Source organism: Rhincodon typus, chromosome 6, assembly GCF_021869965.1.
Source record: "Rhincodon typus isolate 14 chromosome 6, sRhiTyp1.1, whole genome shotgun sequence".
NCBI classification, from domain to species: domain Eukaryota; kingdom Metazoa; phylum Chordata; class Chondrichthyes; order Orectolobiformes; family Rhincodontidae; genus Rhincodon; species Rhincodon typus.
Genome location: NC_063337.1, coordinates 51,781,376 through 51,791,692, shown reverse-complemented (window position 1 = coordinate 51,791,692; position 10,317 = coordinate 51,781,376). Strand labels below are relative to the sequence as shown.

Sequence of the window (10,317 nt, the reverse complement as noted above, 5' to 3'; positions counted from 1 at the left end):
ACAGAGAAGAAGGCTCCAGAGATATCCCAACTCTGAATCACGGGAAACCAAGCACATCAGTGCAAGAGACAAGGCTGAAATATTTACAACAGTTTTCTGCAAGAAGCGCTGAGGGATGTTCAATTTCGGCTTCCTCCTGCGGTCCCTGGCACAAAAGACGCTAGTCTTCAGACAATTTGATTAATTTCACATAATGTCATGAAATGTTTGAAGACACTGAATACTGACATGACGAAAGACTCTCAAAACATACCAGTGAAAGTACTGAATATCTGTCCTCCAGAACTGATCGCTCCTTAACCAAGCTGTTCCATACAGGTGCAACACTGGCATCTCCCCGACAATGTGGCAAATTGTCCAGATTTATTCTATCCACAAATAGCAAGACAAGTCTTACCCAGTCAATTACCAACCCATAAGACTACTCTTGAACATCAGCAAATGGATGGAAGGGGTTGTCAACAGAGCTGTGAAGCAATACTGACTGTGCTCACTGACACCCAGTTTCAGTTCCCCTGAGCTCCTGACCTCATGACAACCTTGGTTCAGACGTGGACAAAATAGCTGAATTCCAGAGGTGAGGTGCAAGTGACTGCTATTGACAGCAAGGCTGTATTTGACCAATGTGGCATTAATGAAGCCTAGTAAAACTGGAATCAAAGGGAATCGTGGGGCAAACATTCCACTGTTTGAAGTTACACCTGGCACAAAGGAAGATGGTTGTGGTTTTAGGAGGTCAGTCATCTAAGTCCCAGAATATCACAAAAGGATTTCCAGGGTATTAGGCCAAACCATCTTCAGCTACTCCATCACTGACCTTTCTTCCATGATAAGGTCAGAAGTGGGATATTCCACTGAGAGTGCATAATGTTCAGCACTATTCGCGACTCCTCAAATACTGAAGCAGTCAAAGTTCAAATGAGACAAACCTTGACAGCATCCAGGTTTGGGTTGCTATTCCTACCTCACAAGTGCTAAGCAAAGACCAGCTCGACCAAAAGAGAATCTCACTATCTCTCCTTGACATTCAATGGCATTACTAACACTGAATGCACAACAATTCATTACCATTCAGCAGAAATTGAACAGAACCAATCTTTTCAATACACTAGTTACAAGAGCAGGACAGAGGCTTGGAATTGTGCACTATGTAACTCACTTCCAAACTCCTCAAAAATCTGGCTGCTGCATACTAGGCACAAGTTAGAAGTGCAATGGAATACTCCCTACTTGCCTGTGTGCAGCTCCAATGATACTCAGGAACTAAACATCATTCAGGAGATATACTGGCATTGGGGGGCACAACAGAACAGGTTCATTAGATTGATCCTGGGTATGGACAGATTGTCTTGTGAAAAGAGTTTAAAAGGTGGGGACCATACCCATTGGAATTTTGAAGGGTGATAGGAGACTTTATTAAAGCATACAAGATTCTTGTGGGCTTGAAAGTGTGGCTGCAGAGAGGTCTGTTTCCCTTGTGGGAGAGTCTAGGGCCAGATGGCATAATTTGAAGATAAAGGGTCACCACTTAAGACAGACGTGAGGAGGAATTTCTTCTCTCAGACCAAAGTGAGCCTGTGAAATTCTTTACCTCAGCGGACTGTAGTGACTAGGTTTTCTGTATATTCAATTGAACATATGAGATGGACAAATTTTTAATCAGTAAAGGAATCAAGAATTATGAGGAATAGGCAGGAAAGTTGAGTTACAGATTATTAGATCAGCCATAGTCAGCCATTGAATGGAAAAATAGACTTAATGGAGCCAAATGGCCTACTTCTGCTCCTATGTCTTATGGTCTTATCACCAATACACCAGTGACAGCAGTGAATGACATCCACAAGATGCACTTCAGCAACTCACCAAGGCTACTTCACACTTTCAAAATACCTTTTAGCCAGAGAATGGTGAATCTGTGGAACTCATTGCCACACAAGGCTGTGGAAACCAAGTCATTGAGTGCAATTAAGACAGAGATAGATAGGTTCTTGATTTGTAAGAAGATCAATGGTTAGGAGAGAAAGCAGGAGAATGGGGTTGAAAAGCATATCAGCTATGATCAAATGATGGAACAGACTTGATGGGCTGAATGGCCCAATTCTGTTCCTAAATCTTATGGTCTTATAGCTGGATAAAAATCCTAAATGCTTCCTTTCTAACAGCAGTGTGGGTTTACCTGTGCCACATGGACTGAAGTGGTTTACGAAGGTAGCTCACCACCACTTTCTCCAAGGCAATTAGGAGAAGCTGGGCTAGCCAGCAACCCCACAGGCTATGAAAAAATAAAACTAAAACACATAACCTTTTCCAACTGGTGAACCTTATGGAGAGCTTCCTGCACTTTATGACCTTAACCTTGAGCTGTGCTGAGCAATTGCAGGGAAGTCTGGATCTGTTGCCAGGTTTTGTCCATCCACCTGAGAAGAGGGGTGCAGGTAGAAGGAGAAGTAGTCAGGAAGCAGCTTCATTCCTCTGGGCATTGGCACAATTCCTGCAGCCAACCCTATTGACAGAGCTGGCATCTGCAGAGATATAGGTGGCACCTTTGCTTTGTTTCTCTGGGACTCCACCATCCAGAGGTTCTCTGTCATGGGCATCTTCCATGCCAGTGCTTCAATGCAGCAGCCTGCTCATTCACCAGCTCTGGTTGCCGGGACAACACGTAAGAGTAACCTGAGGCGTCTACATGAAGATGTCTAGCATAGTAATTCACCAAGGCTCGTTAGACAGCACCTTTCAAACTCACATCCGCTTCCACTTACAAGGACAAAGATAGTGGATACATGCCTGCAGGTTCCCCTTCAAGCCACACACCATCTTGACTTGAAAATTTATTGGTGTTTCTACAATGTCGCTGGGTCAAAATCCTGGAACTCCCCTCCTAATGTCATTGTGGATCTACCCACTGCATATGCACTGCAGGGTTCAAGAAGGCAGCTCACAACGATCTTCTCGAGGGAAATTAGGAATAGGGAATAAATGTTGACCTGCCAGTGAGACCCACACCCTATTAATGTATAAAGAAAATAAAAAGAATCTCTCTAGGGATAAGCAATTATAGCATTTATTTCTACCCTAGTGGCGCATGCCAAATTCATGGGTCATTAAAATGGAAGACACGAAATTGTGATCTTTGAATGAATTCCAGTCTTTGGTCCAGCACTAGGGCTGATTTTAGCAGAAGACCAATAGCATGATTTAGGATGTTTATGACAGACCACCAATGGTTATCATTGTCAGGTACCTATCTCCTCTCCAATGAGATGATAGGAAACCTCAGTTGAATCATATGCAGAGGGAAAAGTTGCATATTTTTCTTGCATACGTAACACTGGGCATGGCCATTGTCATCTTGTGTATTTCTATTGTCCACTGAATCAAATATCACTTCCATAAATCCTCCTCAGAATAGGCAGCACTCTCAATAATTCCTCAGTCTCCAATTCAATTCATTTCTGCTGTGCTAGATTATGAAGAATGCAACCCCGTACCATACAGGAACGCCTTGGTGTGCCAGTATGCAGGCTGTGCTGGCATCAATATAACCATTTAAACTATGTTTTCTGAAGGTTAATTGCCTACTTGATGGTCATTCTATTATAATGTGGCAGTCATTGCAAATTTCCATTGATTTGATTTTGGAGCTTCTGGGCTCGTGTGAGCATCCATGTTTTTGGTGGAGAGCCCTTGTAACCTACGATCTATCCACAAAGGATCCAAACAAATGCATTGAATAGTTGAGGCACCTGAAACTGTCTCAGGATGTACAAATTATGGCAGGGACTCTGAAAACATTTATCATGGAGCGGACATTCAAACGTCAAGAGGATGGAACCCCTCTCCTTGAATGTGTCTGTTTGCTCTGAGGGAGACTTGATAGCCACATGTGTCTAGTGTACAACCCTCTAGATCTGCAGAAAGCCTCCCAAAGCCCTAAAGCTGACCACCCTATCAGCCTGTCCAGACTGATAGGGTGGACTTTGATGTACTCCTTTGCTCTTTTGAACAATGCATCCATAACTATTTCTTATAAGCTCCTACGATCACTCAACTCATAGCACATCCAATGCCATTCTTCCAGTAAAAAATCTGAATAGAACCACTGAACCCAAGATTCACAATGGCATTCGTGGAAATGTTTTAAGAATGAATGGAAAGTGCGGCAAGCAAGTGGGAGTAGTATAGATTTAACACACTGTGGAGCTGGAGAACACAGCAGGTCAGGCAGCATCAGAGGAGCAGGAAAGCTGACGTTTCGGGTCGGGACCCTTCAGAAACTTTTAGCAGTACAGACTCGAGGCACTGAAGGCATCTTCTTACTCTATGATCCATTCATAAGTCTCGCCTTAGTACGTTTGTATAATGTTCTGAACTTCAGTATAAATATTAAATGAACAACAGCGTTCAGAACAAACACTTTTTTCAGGTTGCTCACAACTACGTGCTGAATTGCTGGAAGCGATTCAATCCTGAGCAGCTTCCACTTGTTGAGTTGCAGGTGATTGACTGTCTCGTGGCAACTTCGCCCGAAAAGCCCGAGTGCGCGCATGCGCTGACGCTGCGTCCGCCCGTGCACGCGCAGCGTGGGCCACGCGCGCGTCGCCGAGCCTGGCGCTGCACAAGCGGCGAGGTACCGTGTGCGCGCATGTGCAGCCGCTGAGCTTGGTTGCGCACGCGCAGCGCGGGCCGTGTGCGTGTGCGCGTGCGCGGCAATGCGGCCCGGCAACGCATGCGCGGAGGGTGTGTGTGCGCATGCGCCGCCGCTCTGACAGGCGCATTATGGAGCCGTTGCTGTAATGTGGAGGAGCAGCGGCCGGTTGCCGGGGTTGCTTTTATCTCGGTGTCGCTCTGCCCTCCGGAGGAAGGGGGGCGACGGTCTGTTTACGGGCCGCAGCAATGAGTCCAGACTGAAGGTGGTTGAGGCGCTGTCGGATGCGACGGCCAAGGAGCAGGAGGTCCGGGTACAGGTAACCATCACCTCCATTGTAGATAGAGTGGCTGTGTGTCTGCTCTCCTATAATGCATTACCTCCTGATTACACGGCATGGTTGTTTTCCAGCGTTAGAGTGGTTTCTGGAGAGTAACAATAGACCAGTCTAGGGACATGTAGAATAGCTCAGTTTGTTCAATCAGCTGAAAAGTTGAAGCCAGGCATCATTTCCAAAAGTTGGGGGATTAACCTGAAACCGAAAAGGAATATATTGATGGACGGGACTTGAGAACACTAGGATCGGGACGAGGGAAGCACTAAATAAAAGTGTGGGAGAGACGGCAAAGTGAAGGAATTAAATTTAAATTTTAGGATTTAGAAAAGCAGGAAAATTGCATCAGTAGTGGAGTGAACAAAGTCAGAAGTCACACGACACAAGGTTATACTCCAACAGGTTTATTTGAAATTGTCAACTTTCAGAGTGCTGTTCCTTCATCAGGTGAGATGGCGGGAAGCGCACAGGCACAGAATTTATAGGCAGAGAGATAATGGCAACATAATTCTAGGTATTTAAGAGTATCACATGGTGTGAGTGGAGTGTTGACAGGCTAAATAATAAGCCTTTGCAGGTGATCATAAGTGAATAGCAAATGAAGGGATGATCTATGATTTGATTAATTAAAGTAGTGCACCAAAAGCTTGTGATTTCAAATAAACCTGTTGGAAAATAACCTGGTGTTGTGTGACTTCTGACTTTATCCACCCCCAAGTCCAACACTGGCACTCCACATCAGTAGTGGAGTGAGTGAAGGTTCAAGATGGTGGATGCAGCACCAGTGAAGTAGGCTACTTTGTTCTGCATGATGTTGAAATTCTGAGTATTGAGCTGCACCCTTCCAAGTGAGTGAAGAGTATTCCATCTTAGGCCTGACTTGTGTCTTGTAGGTAGTGAACAGGCTTTGAGTCGAAGTTCAGATACTCTGATTTCCCAGCCTCCGATTTGCTCTTGTAGCTACACTACTTTTGCAGCTTGCCTGATTCAGGTTCTTGTCACTGGAGCCCCAATGATTTTCATTAGGAGGATTCAGTGATTGTAATGCCACTGAATGTCACAGTTGTACTTGGTTAGATTCTCTTCAGATGGCATTGCCTTGTACTTATGTGGGGTGAACATTACCCGTTTCACTGCATATGGACATGGATTGCTTCAGTCTTTGAGGAGTCAGGAATGGTGCTGAACACTATACAATCATTAGCAAACATCCCAATCTCTGACCTTTTGAGGAATGTATTGCTGAAGATGGTTATGCATGGGTTACTATCCTAAGGAACAGTAGTATTGCGTCTAACTTGGAGCCAAAAGACCTATGTTCAAAGCCCAGCTCGTCTAGAGGTGTGTCATAACACATCTGAACAAGCTGATTACAAAATATCAATCCTGAGGAACTCCAGGAGCAGAATCCTCAGATTAAGATGATTGACCTCCTACATACAAAACTGACTTCCTTTGTGCTAGCTATGACTCCAATCACCAGAGACATTTCCCTCTGATTTTCATTCACACCAGTTTTGCTGGGGCTCCATGATGCTGCACTCGGTTGTATTCTACCTTGATGTTGAGGGGAATCAACAGCCCCTCGTTTCTGTCATCTGTTTTATTCATCAATGCACTAAGACTGGAATAAGGTTAGGAGACGATTGGATGTAGCAAATCCAAACTGAGGATCAGTGAGCAGGATATTGTGATAAGTGAGTGCTGTTTAATACCACTGTCACTAACACCTCCTGTCACTTTGCTGATTATTGAGAGTAGACTTCTGGGTTGGTATTTTGGCCAGGCTGGGTTTGTCCTCTTCTTTGTGCTCAGGACAAAGCTGGACAATTTAGATGCTAGTATTGTGGCTGTACTGAAACAACATTGCTGTACCCTTAGCAAAGTTCTGGGTCGTAATTCTTCAGGACTCTTGGTGGAATGTTTTCAGGACCTTTGTTTTATCCTTTGATTTATCTAGTGGCTTTAATCGCTTTTTAATCTCACGTGGAATGAATGAAATTTGTTGAAAATTGGCATCTGTGATGCTGGGGATCTCACTTCTGGATGAGAATGTTTGCGAGTACAAACACTCTCATTTTTAAAGATATTTTTAATTAAACTGTTCAAGAATGTTGTGACACCACTCTGGAGCAGGTGGGACCTGAACTTGGGCCTTCTGGCTCAGAGATAGGGGCACTACCAGCAAACCACAGGAGCTCTTAGAGTATTCAGCTACCTAGAACATACCTCCTCTCGCCCACCTTCCTGCAAAAAGGCCAGCCCCTATTCCCAATTCCTTCGCCTCCGCCGCATCTGCTCCCGAGATGAGGGATTCCACTCCCAGACATCCCAGATGTCCTCGTTTTTCAAGGACCGCAACTTCCCCTCCACAATGGTCGAAAATGCCCTCGACCGTATCTCTCGCATTTCCCACAACTCATCCCTCACACCCCCTACCCGCAATAACAACCAAAACAGAATCCCCCGCGTCCTCACGTACCACCCCACCAACCTCCGAATCCAACGCATCACCCTCCGACACTTCCGCCATCTGCAATCGGACCCCACTACCAAAGACATTTTTCCCTCCCCACCCTTATCTGCTTTCCAGAGGGACCACTCTCTCCATGACTCCCTTGTCCGCTCCACACTCCCCTCCAGCCCCACCACCCCCGGCACTTTTCCCTGCAACCGGAGCAAGCGCTATACCTGCCCCTACACCTCACCCCCATCCCAGGCCCTAAGAAGACCTTCCACATGAAACAGATGTTCACCTGCACATCTGCTAATGTGGTATACTGTATCTGCTGTTCCCGTTGTGGCCTCCTCTGCATCGGGGAAACCAAGTGGAGGCCTGGGGACTGCTTTGCAGAACACTTACGCTTGGTTCGCAAAGAAAAACAACTACACCTCCCAGTCGCGAACCATTTCAACTCCCCCTCCCACTCCTTGGACGACATGTCCATCCTGGGCCTCCTGTATTGCCACAATGATGCCACCCGAAAGCTGCAGGAACAGCATCTCATATTTCGCTTGGGAACCCTGCAGCCCAAGGGTTTCAATGTGGACTTCACAAGCTTCAAAATCTCCCCTCCCCCGACCGCATCCCAAAACCAGCCCAGCTCGTCCCCGCCTCCCTAACCATTCCTCCCACCTCAAGCTCCACCCCCATCTCCTACCCACTAACCTCATCCCGCCTCCTTGACCTGTCCGTCCTCCCTGGATTGACCTATCCCCTCCATAACTCCCCACCTACATTCACCTTTACTGGCTCCAACCCCGCCTCTTTGACCTGTCTGTCTCTTCTCCACCTGTCTTCTCCTTTATCCATCTTCTATCCACCTCTCCCTCTCTCCCTATTTATTTCAGAATCCCCTTCCCCTCCCCCATTTCTGAAGAAGGGTCTCGACCCAAAACGTCAGCTTTCCTGCTCCTCTGATGCTGCTTGGCCTGCTGTGTTCATCCAGCTCTACACCTTGTTATCTCTGGAGCTCTTTGAGTGTTGTCTTTCATACTATTGTGCTGACTGCTTCATCGCTGAGGCTATTTTATTGTGGAACTGCCTCCTGTTTGTTATTTTGGAGACATGGCGCATGATTCCTGGGGCATTGGAACCAGCTCTGGGGGAGGTGGCACTAGCACAAACTGGACAGGTTGCAACTGGGCAGGACTGGAGCTAGAGGATATGTTTACGAATGGAATCAGGGAAAGTTTAAAATAAAAATGGCAGAGGATGGGAACCTGCTCAGGAGACTGGGAAATAAAGACAAAACAAATGACAGAATGGGAAATAAAAAATGTGACAGGCAGAAAATTCAAATTCAACGGCTAAAATTGAGCAGGGCCGTAGTGAACCTGGGTAGGGGTGGGGGGGATGGTGTTGCTGAGCATGCTGAAAAAGAGATGCCTTAAGACTGTGTGCCTTAATGTATGAAGCTTTTGCAATAAAATGGGCAAATTAATCCTGCAAATAGATCTAAACAAGTATAATATAGTGGGGATTAGAGGCCTGGCTGCAGGGTGACCGAGAATGGGAACTGAATATCTATGGATTTTCAGTTTTTAGAAAGTACAGACAAAAGGAGGTAGCACAGCAGTGTTGATCAAAAAGGAAATTGATGTTATTGTGAAGAAGGATGTTAATTCTGGTGAAGTAGAATCTGTATGCGTTCAATGTAGAAACATCAAAGGGCAGAAAATGATTGGGGTTGTATATAGACCCCAAACTGTAGTACTAATATGAAGGAAGGCATTGAAAAGGATACTAGAAATGCGGGTAATTTAAGGACAGCTGTGATTATCAGCAACTTCAATCTGCATACAGATCAGATCAAATCAAATCAGCAGCAATACGGTCAAGGAGGAGTTCTTGGAAAGTATTTTGGATAGTTTTATGGATCAATATGTTGAAGGACCAACTCGAGAAAAGGCTATTCATGACTGGGTATCGTGTAATCAGGATGGAACAATTGACAATCGAGTTGAGCATAGGCCCGTAGGGGAAAGTGACCACAATAGGACAGAATTCTTCATTAAGATGCAGAGTGATTTAGTTGTTATGGAGACAGTGGTCCTGAATTTAAATGAAGGAAATTATGATGGTATGAGGTGTGAGCTAGTTATGATAAACTGGGGGTCATTATTTAAAGGGATGATGTTAGGTAGGTAATGGCAAACATTTAAAGAGCGCATGGATGAAAAGCAAAAGTTATTCATTCGGTCAGGCATAAAAATAAAATGGGGAATGTAGACAGGCCATGGCTAACAAGGGAAGTTGGGGATAGTATTAAATCCAAGGGAGAGGCACACAAATTAGCCAAAAAAGCAAGAGACCTGAAGATTGGGAGCAGTTTAGATTCCAGCAAAGGAAGAACAAAGAGTCTGATTAAGATGGGAAAATGGTGCACAAGCATAAGCTTGCAGGGAACACACAAAAAAAAAGTTTTTAAAGGTATCTGAAGAGAAAAACATTAATAAAAACGAATGTAGGTCTCCTACAATCAGAAACAGGGAAACTTATAACAGGGAACAAAGATGGCAGACTAATTAGGGCGGCACAGTGGCTCAGTGGTTAGCACTGCTGGGTTCTATTCCACCCTCGGCGACTGTCTGTGTGGAGTTTGCACATTCTCCCCGTGTCTGCGTGGCTTTCCTCCAGGTGCTCCGGTTTCCTCCCACAATCCAAAGATGTGCCGGCTGGTGGATTGGCCATGCTAAATTGCCCGTAGTGTTCAGGGATGTGTAGATTAGGTCAGTTACGGGGAATGGATCTGGGTGGAATGGCCTGAGGTTCAGTGTGGACTTGTAGGGCCGAAGGGCCTGTTTTCACACTGTAGGAATTCTATAATTAAAT

At 45.4% G+C, this 10,317-nt stretch overlaps 1 protein-coding gene across 5 annotated transcripts in view; it reads left to right on the top strand.

Annotated features, from left to right (window-relative positions):
• Positions 1–4,730: 4,730 nt before the first annotated feature.
• The window catches only part of nars2 (asparaginyl-tRNA synthetase 2, mitochondrial), a 74,535-nt gene continuing 68,948 nt past the window's right edge, over positions 4,731–10,317 (top strand). For 2 of the 5 annotated variants that reach the window (XM_048597820.1, XM_048597819.1), the window contains exon 1: positions 4,755–4,967. In XM_048597820.1, coding sequence (XP_048453777.1) covers positions 4,933–4,967 — 35 coding nt within the window. In that variant the 5' untranslated portion in view covers positions 4,755–4,932. Of the gene's footprint in view, positions 4,968–10,317 lie in introns of all 5 variants that reach the window. The other 3 variants (XM_020530696.2, XM_048597817.1, XM_048597818.1) reach the window with 3 other exon arrangements.